General features: G+C 41.2%; 1 protein-coding gene across 1 annotated transcript in view; it reads left to right on the top strand.

Moving 5' to 3' along the window:
- Positions 1-18,431, top strand: part of nphp4 (nephronophthisis 4) — a 153,849-nt gene extending 135,418 nt beyond the window's left edge. The window contains exons 21-29 of the mRNA XM_070840057.1: positions 4,267-4,456; positions 5,126-5,209; positions 8,851-9,007; positions 9,612-9,688; positions 9,945-10,030; positions 11,480-11,651; positions 14,049-14,228; positions 15,319-15,462; positions 18,169-18,431. Coding sequence (XP_070696158.1) covers positions 4,267-4,456; positions 5,126-5,209; positions 8,851-9,007; positions 9,612-9,688; positions 9,945-10,030; positions 11,480-11,651; positions 14,049-14,228; positions 15,319-15,462; positions 18,169-18,309 — 1,231 coding nt within the window. The 3' untranslated portion in view covers positions 18,310-18,431. The remainder of the gene's footprint in view (positions 1-4,266; positions 4,457-5,125; positions 5,210-8,850; positions 9,008-9,611; positions 9,689-9,944; positions 10,031-11,479; positions 11,652-14,048; positions 14,229-15,318; positions 15,463-18,168) is intronic.
- The last annotated feature ends 2,742 nt before the right edge of the window (positions 18,432-21,173 follow it).

Raw genomic sequence — 21,173 nt, 5'->3', positions numbered from 1 at the left:
TGATGTTTCCTGGATCACCCGTTCTTGGTATCCTTGTCATGTTTGTTTCCTTCAGTTAGCGTTGTTGTTAATCCCCCCACACTGAATCTTTTGTTATGGATTCTGCTCATGCCTGAGTTTTGGATTAACATATATCACGTTGATCAACAAAGGCTGGAGTGCGCCATGGATGAATCATTATGGCATTAGCCCGGCCACCAAGCCTACTAGGTCTAATTGAGAGTCATCAATCCCTGCATCTGTCCTCTTGCCAGCTTAGCGCCCGGTTAGTTTATTTATTTATTTCCTGATGAGACAGCTTGACACTTTACACCAAACCGTCTGCCACCTCCACCAAGAGCCAGAAATGTGTAAATTAGCACCGAAGCTTCTGCATTTGATGTGTTTCTACCACAACACTTTAGACACTTCACTAAATGGTCAGTATGGTAAATGCTCTGTATTTGTAAAGAACCTTTCCAGTCATTTCGACCACTCAAAGGGCTTTTTTTTTTACATTTCATCCTCATTCGCCCATTCACACATCATTTATACAGGAAGATTCTAAGTTGGAGGAGACTATTCTTTCACACACATTCACACACTGAAGCTGCTTCACGAGCAAGATGGGGTTCAGTGACACTTTGACATGCTGAGGAAATCAGAGCGGCTACTTACCCCTGAGCCCCAGCACACCAAACAGAACACCTTTAGATTATGTGACACATTCATCGTAGATCTGCTGTACTGTTTTGTGTGTTTGTGTTGTGCTCTGTAGAAGAGATGTGGAGACACGATGGAAGGATCTTATATCAGAGTGTGAATGGTTTTAAAATGACCACGTTCTGGGTTTCTATCACTTTTTAGCGGGATGCTCATGATGTAGTTATAAAGTTAGAGCAATCATCTGCACTCAATACTCCACCTGTTGAATGCTGCTCTGCACTCTTCTTTGGAGATGGGTACCTGCATGTCTGATTAATCCACTCGTTGAACTGCCTGCACAGTTTTATTTTACAGATTATGCACTCAGTCACACCAAAAAAAAAATATTCAGCCACAAAGCTGGACTGTAAGCTGCCATTTCAGGATGACAAGTAGTTGTTAGAAACAGCTGCAGCTTGAAGACTGCTACAGTTATATAACAGAAATAATGTATTTCAAGGTCGGATTTTAGTGTTTTGATTCAGTACAAACGATAGTCTTGGGGACGCCAACGCACAGGCGCTTAGAGACACAAACTAAAAATCTTTGGTTGCCACAGGAAGTTGGTTTTGGTGAGAATTACTGAGAAATTGTTAGATCCCGTTAGAATTCCCAGTGTTCATGCCTTGTGTATATGTCTTTGAAGGGTTGGAATATGTAAAAAAAAAAAAAAAAACAAACAACCAACAACCTCTGTTATCCTGGACTACATGAGCCGTAGTTTCATGGATGCACAGAGGCTACACTGCTGCTACTTCCATGTAAATATTTTAACAAATATTTGACAAGGAGCTTACTTGAAAACACAAGCAAAGCCTTGGGTTAGGGCTTTGTTCTACAGAAACAAACAGAAAAGAGCCTGGCCTTAAACCTGAAATCCAAGGTCTGGCTTTGAATGGAGGGTACTTAGATAGAGGCTTGACTAGCTCTAGCTTTGATGTCTGCAGTGGTTTAGAGCCCGGAGGCTTCTCTAGAAGTGGAGGACACATTTGCTACCTGTTGCCATCCATTTTGAATGGCTACCTTTTACACTGTGAGCCATGACTACTGGCTAGCAGGGAGATAGGAGACTACAGCTCCTTTGCTGCTCTCTACAGCACTGCTCTCTCTCTCTCAGTATTTCTCCCTCTCATTATCTTCTCTGTGCATTTCTCAACTGCATTTGATTCAGCTCTCTTCCTTGATATCCCTTTTAATCATCTTCATTTTGTTTCTTCTCTGTTTTTCATCTATTTGCCTCAGTCTGTTTGTCCTCTTTGCCTCCTACTTTGTTCTATTTTCTTTCTTTAAAAATGAATCAACCCATGGTTTTTTTATGGAGGCTCAGGTGAAACACACATACACACACAGAGTCTTTGTTGTCACGATAAGCCACAGGCAAAATGTTTTATTCCACGTGCACAGGTGGGAATGTCCAAATAAGTTTCATGGAATTGACTGTTGCATCTCGCCCTAATGTTGGTGAGGTTGGGCCCTGAAAAATTCATAAACTCTCGCCGTCCTATTGAGAGAAATTCCCCTATCCATGCCCATAGGTTGGAGCCTTTGATGTTTAAAGCAGCACTTCCCGTTATGCATTTGTGCGTGAAATTTTTGCATTCAAAGGAAGAGGAAGGAGCGGAGATGAGACCTTACTGTGTTGGAATGTGTTATCTCTTCCTGTTGCTTTCTCCCTGGAAATCCATTTGTCGGGGATTGGAGGAGGCATTCACTGACCTCTATTCACTTTTATGAAAGCTGCCATTGGTAATTAAAAGGAAGCCATTGTGTTTTGTGTGTTGACTACTCAACCGTGGAATTAATTCTCTTTGATTGTTGGCCATACAGTGAACTTTGCTGGAATCAATTTGTACCAGGGCTGTTTGTCTGCACTGTAGGGAATTGTGTTGTTTTAGATGCTGTGGTGGATCCAACGGAGAGATTAGATCTGGTATGTAAGGAATATTTACCGTGGTTTCCCTTGGGCACACATTAAAGATAAAGGATATTTCCTCTCTCAAGCCTCCTGTCTGAGATAGGGACCTGTAGCCAAAACCTGTGGCTATAATATTTGTCAAGTAAGTATTAAATAACAAAATAAAAACAATGTCACACAGTGATGAACCTGAATTATCACCTGAATCTGCAGTCCCCATCAGCTTTACACAGCATTATAGTGGGTTTCAGCTCATTGTTTAGTGTGACTGCTGTATGTGTAAATAATAGGATGGTAAGATTCAACAGTTTGCATGGATGCACTGTCACAAGAGTTCATGATGTGATTGCCACAATTACAAAACTCTGTGATGCTTCATTTCTAACATCTTTGTATCAGTAAAATTTATTAAGTAAGATTCATCATCAATCATGCATTCGATCCTGTGTATGCATCCTTGCCTGTATCTGTTTGTTTCTGTCCACCTTTCCACACCGATATCCATAGAAAAGTTTGGAGTGGAGCATCTGTCGATTAATTCCATTTGTTAAATCTAAACTAACATTAGGCACAGTATTGGATGAAGACATCCTTGTTTCTGTTATCTTCACTGCCACGTTGACGTTAGAGCAGACTGGGGTTGGTTTGAACACTTTTCACTCTCTGCTGTTCTTCTCTTGCATAATTTAGCGTTTGCAAATTAAAGGCTAAGGTCTCAGCTATAAATCAATATGTGTGAATGTACACAAATGTTTTCTAAAATTAGGTGATATGTGATTAAAGCCATGTTGTGCATTTGTGCCAAACAACCCAATCAGAAAATTATATTATAATACTATTAAATTGCCAATAGCAGTTTACCCTTTTTTACATTTGAATTTTATTTTTTGAGGACTTGAAAAGGCCTTTTTGTGAAAGGACCGAGTTGCATTATTACAGAAACAAATACGTGATGTAAAAATGTCACTTTTTTCCTCCTGTTTACATCCCTGGTAATTATGCTTATTTACTAGGGATTGTGCTTCTTTATTACATTTTTCTATATCAGCTTAAAATGAGATGATATGTGTTCACGACTTGTTTCTGCCGCCAAAGACTCTGTGCTTAATCTCACCAGAGCAGTTCCTCTTCATCTTTGTGAATGTAAAAGATGTAAAAGAAGCATAAAATGGCACCACATCATTGCTGTACTCAACATGTTTGTGTTCATCTCCATCTCAGCCCCCTTGGCTACAGCAGAGGCCTGCGTTACAAACTGGGGACGTGACATTTGAAAGACATTTAAAAGGCAGGAAGGGTCTAACAAAACAGTTGAATCAATGAAATTGCAGCATCCAGTGATCTTGGAGCTTGACTCGTTGCATTGATTCTAACCATTGTTTTTTGATACCAATTGATTTGATTTGGTTTTTGATAATCCCATTTTTAACTATCCAACGGACTTTTCTGTAGCAGCATGGTCAGCATCTTTAGCAAACTTAAGGTAAAACTTGAAGAGTAGGAAAGACATCAGTTTGTTTTTGTTCCACTCTGTCAAGACCATCTTGCCATACTGTTGGATGCAGCGTTCCAGATCGTGTAACGTGTCCAACTCTGATCCAGGAGACTTTACAGATACACAAAAGTCTGCTTTCATCTCACACTTGTCCTTTAATCTTTCCATCCAGTGTCATCACTAACACAGAGGAGTGGCGTTACTTCAAAGCACTAACCAAAACTTCGACTCCGCTGGAGGAGAACATGTTCCACTTGGAGGAAGGTGCCCCAGGTCCCAGGGTTTACCTACGGCCCAAGGAGAGCATCCATATTCCCTTGAAATACCAGAGTTTCCTCTGTGACCACACCATGGCCCTCCAGGTACAGTGGAGAAGAGATGTTGATGCTGATGGAGCGCTTAGAATTGGTCCACTTATAAAACCATGTTTTAGAAATAGTATTTATGGCAGGATGCGGTATTGTTGAGAAAAATACGATATGTATCTCACCAGTCAGATGCTTCATACTTGAAAAGGCTGTTTGTTTTTAGAGACAGTTACCACATTTTTCCATCACCACCGAAGCTTATTCTCTTCAGATAAAGCAGTATTTCACAAGTCTTCATACTGATTCCAATTCAAGAAAACATTTTAAAATTGATTGTTTCAAAGATGTGTTTTGGTGTGAGAACACAATGAGGAGAGAAAGGTGGAGCAGTGATGAAAGTTGAAATTTCATAGATCACATAGACACCTCAAGGAGTATTAATCATAACCAATCTATTCCAAGGGCAAGTCATACAGATGTAATGACAACTCAGGCTGGACTATTCATTCAAAGCCAGGAGGACAGTTTGAGCTAAATGTCATTTACATACCATGTGTTCTTATTTTCTGTAGACTGGGGGTTTTATGCCCTTTCGCTCTGTTCTGCTTCTTGCGATCACGCACAGTTTACTTGCCTGATGCTCAGATGCTGTATTTTCATTTACTGTTTTTTGGTAGATGATCAATTTTGATAACTATTCTGTTTCTAATCAAATCCTCAAAGGGACCAAGCTTTCTACCTGCAGGCAGAGACTCTCAGGTGGCCAAGAAGACTCTGTCCAATATTGTTGCTGCCAAGACTATCAAGGTACAGAGTGTGCTATTTATGCTTCGTGCAATATTTTCTGTGCATTTGAACCATTTTTATCTCCTTCTATACTCTCCTGCTTCTTAATCCCTCAGTTGTTTGTCTCCAGGCTGGAATTATAGTAAGCTATGGATTTGAATTGCAATGTGGATGTACAGCATGTTTTTTTCCACGATAAGAGCTTTAATATAGTGCATTTTAAACTTTTTCAGCATCTGAGGGTGTATAAATGTTAGATTCACAAGAGAAGAGGAAGATAAAACCACCTAAACTCAGTATATAGCATCAAGCTTTTAATTCAGAGTTCAGTCGAATTAACCTTCTGGTACAAGCCCTGAGTCTAACAACATCTAGTGTACACACACTCTCCCAGGCAACTCTCTGTGGAGTGGCAGTGCGCCGCCTTCTCCCTCCTTTCCTCTCCCACACAGTCACGGCTCAGACACAAAGAACGCTTTGATGTGTCAACTATTTAAAAAGTTACACTAGCCAGACAAGATTGTCAAGCAAAATTATATGCTGGAAATCACTTTTATCTTACTGAGCATTGTTTATCTTCTTCGACTGGCAAATGTCAGACTGGAGAGTTAAACTATCTCCGATTGGAGGACAGCTTGACACGTCTGACTAATCTACTTTAAATGAACCATGCATACATAGTATTACTCTGAAGTTATTTCCCACTTCATGCACTTATTCAGTCATTCATGATATGTAAGAAGTTTAGAGGAGGGTGAAACAATGTGAATGTTCTTGTTCAGATGTACTTCAGATAAGACGATGTGCTCTGCATCTCCATGTGACGTAATGTGCCCCTGTATGCTACAGCTGTTAACTTTCATTCCTCATGAATCCATTCAAATTTAAATTCCGGCCCTCTTTAGTCTCTACAGACATGAGCTTGAATCTAGGATTACATTGTTGGCACATTATCCATCAATGTGTGCTAACCTGCAGTCCCTTGTAATAATCGTGTTGCCCGTGTAGAGTACAGTACAACGAAGCACTCCCATTGCACAGGATGATGAAATATTTGCCAGTCTGCCAAGCGTGTGTGTGTGTGTCTGCCTACGGTATGTGTGTTGGTGTCAGAACTGCTGCTCTGAGCAAAAATCCTGTCAAGAGGTCAAAGAGGTCGGGTCTGGATCAAATCTGTGTCCCGCTAAAACTGACAAGCCCTAACAGCAGAGCTGTCAGGATGCCAGCTTTGGCACTGCTGTCAGTCAGCACACATCACCAGAGCCAGATATGGGCCACTCCGGCAGGTCAGCACGGGCCCGCAAATCTGACCCATCAATGATCTGGACAGCGGCTGTTTGGCAGGGATCAACTTTTCAGTTTGTGTACCTGTGACCAAACTGTGGAACGTTAACTTCACAGCATAGTCCACTACTCATGACAAGATATTTAAATCTGTTATGCAGTCAGTACGAGTCCTTTTCACAACTGGCAACTCTTTTTGTATGTCTATTTGCTTGAGTGAATGTAAGAATAAATCCGCAAACTGCTGGAGTGTAATCTATTTTATTAGGATTTTTTCTTTTTTATGTGTAGTGATGCACTACAGTACATGGACACCTGTTCATTACAACCTTATCTGAAATAATTGTTCAACTCGTTCCCACACCAGTGGTATTAATCTGCTGCTATAACAGCCTCCACTCCTCTGGGAGCTTTCCACCAGATTTTGGAGCCTGGCTACAGGGAGTTGCTCTCATTTAGCATCAAGTGCCAGAGGCTACAGTGTTTATCGACCTCACAGTATAGAAACGTTGATAAGGACAAGCGACAATTATTTTTCGCTTATTCTTGAGTTTCTTCCGCCGTGGAAGGTAATTAGTGAGCTTAAAACTATAAAGGATCTCCTGATGGTGGCAGCAGAAGACCACAAGGTATTTCCAAATGTGCCAATTTGATGGCAACCTGCCAAATAGATTATTAAATATCTAGAGCAGATTTTGGCCCTAGATTGACATAATAGAAAAGTTTGTGAAACTAAACTGGGAATGGTTTACCCACTGGGGTGCATGAATGTGCTCAGTACATTTTTTTTGTACAAGTAGGAATTCTGGCTTGATTTTGGTACAGTGGGGAAGGCAGGGCGTCATAAGTGAACTCAGTCACTGGAAACGTGAATATTCACAGCAGATTTCATGTGAATCAGCCCATGAAATGTCCAAACAACCTTCCCTTGGATTAAAGTAAAGGTAAATTCTCACAATAATTTATCCAGTAGCTGTTGGGATGTCGTAACCAAACTTGACCCCAAATGTCAGGCTAACGGCTGAAATACATGGAGCTCTGACATGACAACTGACTGAATTAACTGAATTCCTGAATGAAATTTGCTGCTGAATGAATTAAGGAGATCATTTTAACTACAGGATAATGGATACACATTGTTTTGATTGATTTTATTCATGTGCAATGTAAAAAATACCCACAAACTTGCTTTGCCATGATCGGCTCTGCTATAATGTAATCTGTGATCTCTAAACTCTAGTTATGTGTAGCATTATATCATGTAAACTAAGCCACCCAACACTTGTCTAAGATGTTGTGGAGTATGATATAATGTGAGAATGTTAGCAATTCCCATAAGTTTACATACGTTGGCAAACGTGTATGTGTATACACCAGCTATCATACGTAGCCATATATAATTAGTCCATATGAACACATTTGTGTTGATATGCACAGATCCGGGGGGCTATTTTAATGCAGCAAACTTCAAAGCACATTCAGCAGTTCTTGGGGGGGGTTTCAGTAGCTGGCTTGAAGCCAACTTTTATATTCTAGTGTACAGTGTGCTCCATCATCATCATACTCTGGTGAATTTTTAAATAAAACTTCTCAGAGGCTGCTTATGAAAAAGCTGTTAATGTTGTTTAGAGCTAAACTGCCTCAGGAAGGAAACATTGCAATTCTAGTTCCGTATTTCACTAAATAGAGTCAAAAAGTTAGAGTGTAGTTATTTTCTAAATGTCCCATGACACAGGGCCAGTTTCGTTTGAGGGTCTCTTACTCTCACATGCACACACTGAGACAGTAGGAGAGAAAGGACAGATGAACTAATGAATAAATTAGTTGGAGCTTTTGTCATAAAATAACTCAACATATACACGCCCTTCTTCATTCTGCCTCAAAGAAAACATCTGAATTATTACAACCATGGTCTTATTTTAAATCTTATGATCTTATTATAATCTTAAATCTTATAATCTTATGAACACTTATACAAGCAGTCAAAAAGTTTTAAGCAAACCCCTATAGCCAGATTTATTTGGAAGTGAAATGACAATAAAAAACTTATCCACTCTGAACATCCATCACTGCTGACAGACTGACATTCTGGTTCATCTTTGACATTCTGTGCTTGAGGTAGTTGTGCATGCAGATTTCTCATGCAATGGTTTTTACAAACATTTCCCGTCTGCTCACTTTCATATTCATCTCAAAATAAGTGGCTTAGATCGGTGGTTTACACCCTGTGGGTCAGTAGCACAGCTAGGACCGTTTTATTAGTTTGGCTTTAGGAGTTTTACTGCCTCATCATGCTGTTTCACTGCAGTAGATATCTGACATCATGCAGGAGACTGACTTGCCGCTGATACTGCTGACTTTTCACCTTCCCTCCACAGGTTACATTCAAAGCAGAAGACGGCAAGCCGATGGCCATCTGCCAGGTGAACGTGGAGCCAACACCTCACGTTGTTGACCAGACTTTCCGGCTTTACCACCCTGAGCTGTGCTTCCTCAAAAAAGCCATCCGCCTGCCACCCTGGCATGACCCCGCAGGTAGTGCAGACCATTACTCCTTGTCACACAGCCTCCACCTTTCTTCCCAACTGTGTCTAGATGGGATTCATTGCGTCTTATTTATTTGCATACTCTTGTATTTTCAGTATTGGTTGCAGGCTTAGTGAATGCATCTTCAGTAGCTACACTGTGTACTCTCCTGGCGGAGCATAAACACATCCGTAAATGTGCACATACACTTACACGATATATTTACAGTATACAAGGATGATGGGAATGAATAATGTATTCTACCTTCATTTTATTGTGTTTTTACCAAAATATCAACAAAAGGAATCTTACAATATAATGCAATTCCTGTCACAAAAAAGGGTAATAACAACGGAGAGGCATCTCTATTTCCAGAGCAGGAAATGAAAAGCATGAAAAAGTGAAATGGGCAAAATGAAGAAAATAGCACAGCATGCACAGCACATATGCATATTTATGTGTGCATATTTATGTATGTATATAAGATATCTCATTAAACGTGTCCTTAAGATCAGCCTGCTGTATAACACTGATTTTGTTCCTGAAAAACACACCGTCTAGCTCGATGTACTGTCTGACCATTTTGTCTCTTCCTTGTTATTGGGTTAACCAGTTGGAGACTCAGACATCAAGACTCACATTTCCGTGCGCTGCAGTGACCCCAACATTATCTGCCAGACAAGGTTGCTGGTAAGAGAATGACATTATTTTCTTACATTTTCCACAAACCCACACTATTATTAGCAGGACGTTAATTACTGACTGCTTCAGCACCATTTCCTGGTCAGGGGGCTGTTTTGATGCCTCAAAGGCTTGCCCTTACACATGCCATACACATTTAAAGTGCTAATGTGGGATCTTTTATTTCTGCCCCCCCCCCCTTTTTTTTTTTTGTTTTACTCCACTATTTCAACATCCTTCTGTCTTTCGCTCTGTTTCTGTCTAGGTGCCAGGGGAGCCTCAGGATGTGTACTTGAAAGTGCCAGGGAGTCCCAGTCCACACATCAAAATGTTCTTTGTGATGGTTTTTACGTATGTATTATTTACTAAACAGGCAAACTCCACACATACACACACACACACACACACACACACGGCTTAGCCTGAAGAAGCAATCTGCTTTGGACTAATTAAATTGTTCACGCAGGCTTGAATTAATCAACTAATCAGATGGAGGTTTGGTGGTCTGACTGCCTGAAGTTACAGAACCTGTCCTCTAGTCTTTCAAATCTCCATCAGGATTAGAACAATATTATGTGTGGGTTTGATAATATGCAGGGCCAATGTTTGCCTACTATTAAAAGCAATTTATATTAAAAGTCATATGATGGCTATGATGAAGTTTTGACATCTTACATATTTACTGTTGAGCTGATCTGCATTGGATTAGACATCTATTATAAAAACCTTTATTTAAAGCTACCCTGTGGAGTTTTCTGGTAAACTGGTAAACGCATTTATGTTAACATTCAGTGTCTCTCAGCACAGAACATTGTACTGTGTGCATCCTTAAGGCTCGACTAATGTGTTGAATGCGTCGTCTTCCTAAACGTTTGCATAGCCATTTTTTCAAATAGTGTGTTTGCCAATTAGTCAGTAAAAGTGTGGAGTGCACCATCTGCACGCTCGTGCGCTTCCCTCCTCAAAATAGCACTGCTCCAGAGCGCTACTATTGATCAGAAACTGTATCTAGAGCACACAGCAGACTCCACATGGTAATCTCATGATATGTCTAGACACTCAGATCATCCAGTTCTTCTATGCTGGAATAATAAAACCTGGCCCAAGAGTAAAACAGCTCACTATTTGCACGGCAACACAAGATTAGCTAATAATGGACCTTTTGTTAACTAACTAATAAACGAACTAAACCCAAACCCAAACCAATTGATGCGCAGTCATCCAAGTTTTGAGGTCCCTGGAGGTCTGGTGCTCAGGGCTGTTGTCTGTTGTCCGTAGTTGATAATCCAGCCTTGTTTTGAGGAAATGTTTAGGAAATGATTAATAAATTACGGACCCATAAAAAAAGCATAACAGGAACACCTACTGCAAACTAGTATCAAAGTATGTGGCATGGTAGCTGTAAATGTAAGTAAAAATGCTGACTATTATCTGAAAATCCATCAATTCATCACTAGTGATGTTGTCTCTGCTTTCAAAAACCCACATCACTTGAATTCTGTACCAAATATCCCCCAACGCTCCTTGAGTGCTGTTGTGACAGAGCAGTGCTGAGTAGGTGACTGCATCGCCTCCCACTCACAGCTCTCAGAGTCAGTTAGGGCCACTTTGGCTGAATTCCTTTCTTCTCAGTAATGAGAGGAGGAGGAGGAGGGTGATGAAGATGATGATTTTGTTGCTTATTAAAATGCTAGCACAGCTGGAGATCAGCCTTCCTCATGTCGGACCTCATGCTGCTCCCCTTGCGTCTCCAGGGGGCCTAAACTCAGTTGTTCCTGACAATGTTTTCCTCTGTGATAGTGATACGTGGATGGCAGCGCCGTCGCAGATCTGGCAGATTTACGTCCATTTCCTGGAACGCGTGGATGTCAGCTGTGTGACTGGCCAGCGAAGCTGCCAATCACTGGTGCTGAGGGGGAAGCAGGCTGTTTGCAAGGTCAAATGTTTCTCATCACACCCCCGGGAGATTGAGGTACATATTTTCAAGAGAAACAGTAAACCTGCTTTTTCGAGTCAGTTAATTTCACAGTAACTTTATTACACTGTGGTCCCTGAACAAATCTGTGACGTTGCCTGGTACTCAAAGTAAAAAGCAGAGTGGGATGGGCAAATTTGAGAAAAGATGGGAAAAATGGTCACACTATATAACACAGGCATCTCCAACCAGTACTTTTTAAGCTCTTTCTTGGTGGGTTGCCAAAAGCCTTCTCTGAATGCACATTCGCTTGATTTGTCTCATTTTTATACAGTCTGCAAACATTAACGTTAACTCAGTAATATAGAAGAACAAATCTTTTGTAACTTTCTACAAATTGGCTGAAAATATCTATCTGCAGGTAAACGCATCCTTGATCACACAGCTACTCAGGAGTTTTCGAGATGAGGGCAGCTCATTGACGCTCTTGCTGTGTAAAAGTAGCTCAAAGCTTGAAAAAAGGTTGGAGACCCCTGACTTAGTGAATTTGTAAGGTTTCTATTCTGACAGTAGCAGCCCACTACATTTGTTAACTTTTTGTTTTTTGTCGGTTCTTTTTGTCTGTAGAAAATAAAAAACATAAATAAAGAGTTTAAAAAAAAAAAAAAAAAAGCAGAGTGGGGCAGCTCGCCCCCTCATCGCATCATATATCAAAAAGAGATGAGCCATGAGACCCAACCTGGTGGCCGAGTCGTGCCTAGTCTCTTCAATTCAGAGAGGGGTCTGTGTGTCATTATGTGTGATACGCAACTGGATCCAAGCAGACCTTTGGATCTACCCATTGCAGTAGAAACCGTAGTTTTTGAGGCAGATGGAGATTGTGAGGTGCAGGACATTTATCGCTGCTCTTTTGGATGCCAGGTGCTTGTTAATAGGAGGAGAATGAAGCAGCTGCCAGTGTTGCTGTTTTTTCTGCCCTCATCCGCAACATTTTAGATTAGTTTTAGTCTCGGTTCCCTTTGGATCAGGTCTTTTTTTATTGAAGTTTAATTTATGCATGTCAGGCTCGGGTAGGTTGTCCATCATTTTGGATTTTTGGACCCTTGAAGACCTTGAGTGGAGATTTCTATTTGATTCGTCATGACTGTCGGAAACCAAACCAGAATTCATAGCACTGTAATTTCTCTTGTTTGAGCTTGTAATTTGAGAAAGAAACTTTAGTAGTAGTTTATGGTGGTGAACTAAGTGTTTGAGTTAAATCTAAATCCTTCCTAGCACTCTTATATTCATCATTTTTGCTTTCACTTTCTTCACGACGAACATGGCTGAAACAAATGGGAAGCAGCACACAAAGAAATGGAATCAAAACAGCTCAAATCATCCCTAAATTCTTCCATACCTAATGAGAAGTTGAGAGCTTTGTTTTTTCTGTGTTAGCAATTTCCATACCATCCAAAAATGACTTCATGCAAATTGTTCTCTTAGCAGCAGGAAACCATGGAACAGCCTTTTTTGTAATAACTCCAGGTTAAGATTCAAGTCATTATCAAGAATGTGCAAATGTGAATTGTCAGAGTAATGGGTCTTTTCATGTCATTTCATTTCATTTTATTAGGTCCCCCGTTTCTTCCTGCAATCATGTCAGATCAAGTTGGGACACAATTCAACACGATTCAGAAAATTAACAACGGTTCTTTGCTCCCTGAACACGTGAACATTTTAAAATAAATCATTTTTTATTCATAACTAACAAGAGGGTAGAGAGTTTGACAATGCTTTTCACTCAGAGCTGCATTAAAAGGGCATTCTCACACATTCTCATAAAAAAAAAAAAAAAAAGAAAGTGATGGACTGTCACATCCACCATGGGTGCGTACAGTATGACCCAAGCATATTCTCTCTGAAGAAATAGGGTACTGGCTGAAAAAGCGACAGATGTTTTTTTAAAAGATTTCACCGTATGCATCAGCGGCGCTTTGATCTGACTCTCGGCAGGTTAGCTCACTGTGGAATGCATCGGAGGAGTCTTATAAAACAGGATAAAGCTCCCGCCAGAGAATAGCTTTGCTCTTCTCAACAGATTGAAAAGGAGCTGCACAGTAAATCTCATTCTCACATCCTTCTGTCTCTCTGTCACTTTTATGCTTCTACTTTCCACTCATTTCATAGTCTGCCCCCCCCTTTACCTTTTTCGCCGAACCTCATTCGCCCTTCCTCTCACCCACTCTTTCCTGTAACCTGTACACTTCTATTCCAGCGTTATTTTTCCCTCACTCTGTTAACCACCTTTTCCCATTAATTCTGTCCTTTTTTTTTTACCTCTTCGTATAAAATCTCTGTTTGTCACTTGGTCACTGCCTCTGTTTCTCTTTATTAATTGTCTCCTTCTCATTCTCGCACTCCTCTGCCAAACCCAATCGCCCTTTACCACCGTCTCCCATCCGGTCTTCATAGGTGGACCCAGAGGGTGTGTTTGTTTTGCCTCCTGCAGCGGTGCAGGAGCTCCAGCTGAAGGTGCAGCCATGGAGAGCAGGCAGCCGTTTCTTATACATGAACGCGGTGGATGTGGAGCACCGCCGGTTAATCACCGCCTGGCTGCTCTGTCTCAACGTCCACCGGCCTGTGCTGTCCAAGGTAGGACTACTTCTTTTGTGGCTTGTCTGCCTTGTAAAGCACTTTTTAACAGCTAGTTTTAGGTGGCATGTAAATAACCTTTCTTCTTCATGTTCAGTTTATTATCATCATCATTATTATTATTATTATTTTTATCAACCAAGCAGGATATGCTTGTTAACAGATTAAACCTTCATTCCACAAAGTTTACAATCTAGTGTTATAGTATAATTACACAGAAATTTTGCCAATCAGCCCTTTGATCAGGCAACAACCAGACGTTACCCTGGGTTTTTCAATCAGTGGAGACCAGCTGCAGCGTCTGGCCCTAAGAACTGCGGCTGCCTTGATCTCGTGAGGTTTTTGTTTCCCACGCGTGCATGACGCCAGAGCACGTCAGGATCAAACTGGACACAAATCGAAACGGCGTGCATTGTGTAGCAATTGTCGGTGATCGGTTCTGTGCAGGTCTCTCCAGATATCTCTGGTTCTGCTGCAGCAGTTTTCTTGTTTGTTGTTTTCTTACTGTCCATCCTGAGTCCAATAGTGTTTTAGTAGTGCAAAGCCAAATCAGTGGAGTTCTCTAATGTGGTAATTGCCACCATGATTTTAGATTCGGTTCTTACTCTTATTTTGCACTTCTCAAGAACAGTGATATGATGGACAGCTCTCTTAAGGGTCAGTCTAAGTCAAAGCACTCAGAGTCACATTCAGTGCTTATTGAACCACTCTTGGCTGAGCTGGATATTCCCAGCCCCTTTATGGTTAATGTCAAGAAAAGGCTAAGGACAGCTGAGCCCTGGCCAGCACTCAAAGTCAGTCCCCTCTATAACTGTTGTCTTTCTAATCTAAGTGACCAACTATTGAAGGTTATGTTCACATTGCAGCTAAGTGTCAAGATTAGATTTTATCCTCTAATGTGTAATGCCTACTGGTGGTGTTGTTATCAGCCTAAACCACAGAAATTACTTGATCTAAATATGCAAATGTGCAAATTGTTCATTCATAGTTTGTCGTTGTAAACATCTAACAAACATCTGATATAAGAAGCATCCTGTGGCCAAATGATTTCACGACAAACCAATTATGGCACATAACTGTATGTGTGCAGGCATTTGAGGTGTCTGTCCCAGTTGGTGGTGGGCGTGGCAGCTCCAGGAAAATCACCTACACCAACCCCTACAGCAGCAGCCGCATGTTTCTGCTCCGCTCCGACCACCCAGACCTGCTCCAGTTCAAAGAGGATAAATTCCAGGTGAGATAAGACAGAAAGTCAGCAGTCCTTTTACTCCCATAAAATCAATATTTGTATTAACACCTAGAACAAAAGAGAACCTTTGTCCTTGACAAAAGCTTGTCTTTGTTGTTGAGGAAACCGAACATCGCATCAGTACAGGTATTTTGATGGGACTGATGGCACCTAGTGTCGTCACCACCGCCGCCGCCACCACAGTTGTTAAATGATTAGCATAAGCTTTAATGGAAAGTCTTTTTTCCTTTCTTAATCCTGTTTTATATAAAGTACTGCAGAGAAAATAAATTCTCTGTATCGTTAGCTGCTATTAATGTCAGACAGGTTTCAAAATCCTCCTATATCTTAAACTACTCTATCCATTCAGACTGAAATTGGAAATTGAAGCATCTTCACTAAGACTCATTCCAGTGATGATAATGTCACAAAGCTGAGATAAAGAAGATATTTGCTGGATCAGCTTCCTCCCGTGACAAAATGCATGTAATGGGTATGTAGAAACCTCAGAGGACACACTAGGAAATAACTGTAAATTATCAAACCATGCCATGTAGTTTTTGGGGCTATTTCACCTACTTTAACTTCATTATATCACATATATAATGTGTAGACAACTTACAGAGCACAGTAAGTACTCCAATATTTTACATAATATATTCCTATCATGCTGCAGAGTAAATCACGAGCCTTTATGTGGTATCTACAGGCCTGTTCCGTCAGGTGCACGGACTGAAAAGCGTGTCTGAATTGCCTCATGTGTGGACGAGCCTTTACTGTAGGTCTTGGTTCTGCCGGAACCTCAAAATCAGTTTTGGTTCACTCTCATCTATAATGATGAATTGGCTTTGCTGCCACATCACTGCCTATGCAGCCCACCCATGCATCACCGCACACACTGACGCTGTTGATCTTTGAGGGAAATATTTGGACCGACATGCTGATTGTGAAAAATAAGACATTTTGTCTATGATAATTCACCTTTGGTGTTTACTGTAACATATGTGGGGGGAATGCTTTTGAGTTACCTGTCATCTTGACAGGTGAGTAAAAGACATCAATGATGTCTGGCCTGTCATGTTGACTGTTCATTCCTCAGCTGGCAGACAAATGAAGGATTTCCATGTTTGCCTACAGAACAAAACAGGAGGAACACAGCAAAGTTATAACTACTGTTGTTTCATTGTCAGCCTCAGAGTCTGTAATAGCTGGTTCACTCACACACACAGACATGAAGTACCAGGGCCACAGCCGTCATTGTCTGTCATTTGCTGAGGTGTGGTGAAATGACAAAACAAATGGAAAACCAGCATTCTAAATGAACGAGATGCAACACGAGTATGTTTTCACATAAAGTATTTAAGAGGTTCGCTGCTGCTGTCCAGAAGACACGTCAATTAGACCCAAGGAGGAGGAGAGTGAGAAACAGCCCAATGTTTTTTCCATGTTGTCAGTGAAGCTCCAGGTGTCTTCTAAAGAATTTACTGTGCCCGTAGCATTAAGCAAATGTGGAGACATTTTTTCTTTTTTGACATAAATACCTCACCATTATAAAACCAGCTGTCAGCAGGGAAAGCAAAGCAGAGATCAATATTGCTGTGCTTTTGGGGAAGATTACAGCATAAATCCCCCAAATTAACCTATATATCTGTTGCTTGCTATTACAGAAAATACTAGAAAAGACAGTTCTTGCCTGTTTGAAATATTGGGGAAGCAAAAAAAATGACCAAATAAAAACCGTTTCCACACTCTGAGCCCTGACAAGAAAAGCATTAAAACATTAAACATTGTATGCCTTTGAATAGAAAAGAATAATAAGAGTCGCACTGTGGATGTGGTGACGGCAATTTAGACAAAAATAAAGCAGGATGTCAAGAGGTTAGAAAAATGAGGAATACAATTCGTTTGGGTTTTCTCTTGTAATCATTTCCTGGTTTCAGACAATCCTCATTATATCAGGCAGTGGAAAACCACGGTGAGGATACGCTTTTGTTCTATACACACGACTTTTATGACACTGCAGTAAAAAAAAAAACAACACATAGCCACTTTAGCACTTCAGTAGTTTAACATTGTTGCAAAGCCGTACAGTGTAATTCCCAGCAGCAGCAGTGGTGGCTGGCTGCTCCTTTTTGGTAGATATCTGAAAAAGTTTTAAAATGTCTTTGTCAATATGAGGCATGTATTGTTACGTTTGTGGTATTCTCTTCGGCTTTAAAGGATAAACATTTGTTATGATTTAAATCTGGGTCTTACTCAGACTACATGGCCCTGTTCATTTCTTGTCTGACAGATTTAGCCTGGAGGAAGAGCTCAGATCTGTAGAAACAACTGGAACTGGTGTATTTTATGGGCAAAACTGTAGGACCTGTATACTGTAAATCATATATGTGGTTTGGGACATTAATATTAACCACACGTATGACTGTCATTCCTCTGGAATAATGTAAACAATGTATCCCTGAACAAATTACAGCATTTTACTTTACATGAATATAAGCACTCGCAAACACCATCGAATCAAATTCAAATCAAGTCATTACATACTCAAGCATACCCACTACGAATTATAATAAATGATTACATGCAAAGGCGACCTTTCATCATCATCTCAGAGGTGAAAGTGACTCTGCATGTGGAAAGATTATCAATTCTCACTCACAAAGCATTCAGATGAATATGAAGTGCCTTTGCTGTGCTCACTGTGCTCAGATCGGCGGGGGAGAGAGTTACACCATCGGACTACGATTCGCCCCCAGCCAGAGTCCCGGCTCAGTGGAGATACTGGTCTACGTGAACAACCTGGAGGAGAAGACGGAGGAGACATTCTGCGTGAGAGTCAACTACACATGAACTAATGGTGTTTGTTCCAGACAGCAAGTACAGACCCTGAAAATGTGGACTGATGTGTGTTTTAATATGTTTTCTATGTGTGAAATGAACTCAGATTAGAACAAATGAGCTGTAAATTTTCTACTTAGTGTGTTTAATTTTGTATTCAATCCAATTTAAGGCAGAAATAAACTCTTTTTATCAGCAGGATTGGATTTTTTTTTTCAGTCTCTCGGACGAGGCGGAGTATTCTGTACTGTATGAATGAATCGGACTGTTTGTGCTGGCTTGAGGAGTTTCACTGAAATAAGGTCACATCTCAACAATCAAATATATCAAATGCAGACCAAACTACACGCCAAAGCTAAGTAGAAGCTAAACTGTTACACATTAAAGTCAAAATTAGGGTTCAAGAAAGAAGCAAAAAGAAAAACAAGTAACTTAAGATATGCATGATTTTTGGGGGGTTTGTAATCAGCAAAGCAGCACAAAAGCAGCGATATCAGTGTTGAGGCTAAATCCAAATTGTGATCTGTCCTTTCCCCAAAATGTCTGACAGGCATCCAAAGGTGGGCCGAGGGTGAAAGCAATAACATTTTATCCACTTTAATTACCCAGCAAACCCACTTGAATGCCACTCGATGGTTGAGTTTTAATCTCAGACAAGCCAGGGGTCCGCTCGCTGTGTCCCCTTGCCTCCCAAACAACTTATCCTCATCACCGGCATTATTAGAAACAGTGCCGTAACGAGGTATGACTTTCCAGCGAGGCGCACATCTCTTCAGATCGCCCTCATTAACACCAGCACCCTTTTAAAGCAGCCCCCCCGCTCCGCTGTGTGTCTCGCTGTCTGAGGTACACAGCAAGATAGAGAGAGAAGGCCATGCACATTGTGTTATGTAACACAGTTACACAACCCCCCCTCCCCAACTACTCCCTCCATCCCCTCCCTCCTCGCTTTCTCTCATTAGAATGCAGGCTGCAAAATAAGCTTCAACACAGCAGCAACGGCTAATAAAAAGAAGATTGCAACCTAGACGGTGCACTTTATCTTTACCTTCTTTAACGTCTTGTCTGAAGCAGAAGCCTCGTTATCCTCATACATTAATATATTAACAGCTGACAGAGCTACACATTAAAGCTGTATTCACTTAAAAATATGTTCCCTATGGCCTCTGACATTCTGCTTGTTATGCAAAGAAATGCTCTGTTAAAGGATGAATTGGATCTTTTTGGTTTTATCTTAATACAACGTTCACCTGCCATATATGTTGAAAGTGTTATTGGTTGCTGTCGTCCTGTTCGGCCCTGAAGTGATCTTTTTCAAGAGTGAATGCTGTGTGAGAAACGGGGGGGGGGGAAATCCACAGTCGTAATTCTATGTGAAAATGCATTCTGGAGTTAATATGAAGCTTCAGCAGTTTGAGTCAGTCAAATCGAATGGGAATAAACGGCAAAGTTACAGGCAGGCAGCTCTATGGAATAAATAATCCTACTGCCAATAAACAAACACATAAGTAAAGGATTTGGCTAACCCTGATCACTGAAACTGTATTGCCCCTAACCAATCACTGACAAGAGATGGACTCATTCCATCAACATTATTTTCATGTGAAAATAATATTTATATGCAGTAGTGGATAATTAGTGGATAGCGGTTGCAAGGAGCGGTTAACTTAAGTTGAGTTGAGTCCATTTTTCATGGATGTAGCGCGGTGGCTGCATGGCTATGTAAGATGATGGCGTCTCGATTCTAAATTCTGCCTACCAAGCCCTGATTGTTTCTCCAAGTATGTTAAGTGTCTGGTTTAATCACTGGACACATCTAAGAAGTGGTTGTGGTTCAGGCTAAATCCTTACATGAGCCTTAGCTGAACTAAAGACTATGGATTTGCTCCCTTATGTCTTACACTTTGATCAGGACCACTTCACAGCCCGTATGGACAGGAGAAAAAATGACAGTGACGATAACTCAACATACAATTGCACATCATGTGAACGTTGTATTAAGATGGACTTCGAATATTCAAACCTTCAAATTTCCTTTCACAGTCCACACAGGCTGTTCCTGTTTGGGTGGAGATAGTGAACAGCCGTCATGTTTCCATGCTTCACTACTCGTGCGTGGAGAACATCTCATGCTGCCATCCATTCCCAATTTGGGCAAAATATTCCACAGCATCTCTGGTAGGGATGAGATGCTGTGCTTTTTTTTTTTTCTGTTGCAGCTCTACTTTGTGATTCACTGTAGCCTGATGAGGCAGGTGTGTTTCGTGTAATGAATCATACCCTTTGCATTTTTAACACCCTGCACTCCGGTCGGAGCGACAGCTTTCAGTGCGAGCTGCCTGGTTGTTCTCTCGGCGAGGGGCAGAGCGGTGCTGACACCTTATTAGCGGCGCCAGTTCAGTTGTTGACGGTTCCTCCTGAAGGAGCACAGACACCCGCCACAACAGCTCACACTGTCTGCTCACCTTGTTAGTGTGGTTCGACGGCTCCTGTCTAGCTGCCCGGCGGAGAGGCAGCCTTGATATTTTGCTTGGTGGAAGGGTACCTGTTATTGCCCTGATTTGGAGGAAACCAGGTCTTACCCGCTGGTGCATGTCCTTTTTCTCGTGTGTAGGTGCCTGGCCTCAGCCATGCGAGTGGGTGCACGGCAATGAGAGAATACAGCAATGCGGGTATCAAAGAGCTTTGTAACAGGAAGAATATGCAACCTAGCAACCAGCCCTCCTCCTCATGTACACCGCTGGCCTGGCTCAACACTCATATAGCCGAGAGAAGAGAGTCTGTTAATGCATTTCAAGCTGTGGATGTGTGAGAACACACGGAGATTAGACATTAGTAAAAGACAGCTTTCAGAGACAGATATGAAAGAATAGAAT

Source organism: Pempheris klunzingeri, chromosome 11, assembly GCF_042242105.1.
Source record: "Pempheris klunzingeri isolate RE-2024b chromosome 11, fPemKlu1.hap1, whole genome shotgun sequence".
Lineage (NCBI taxonomy): Eukaryota > Metazoa > Chordata > Actinopteri > Acropomatiformes > Pempheridae > Pempheris > Pempheris klunzingeri.
Note: the sequence above shows the minus strand (reverse complement) of the source record. Positions and strands in the feature narration are given on the sequence as shown.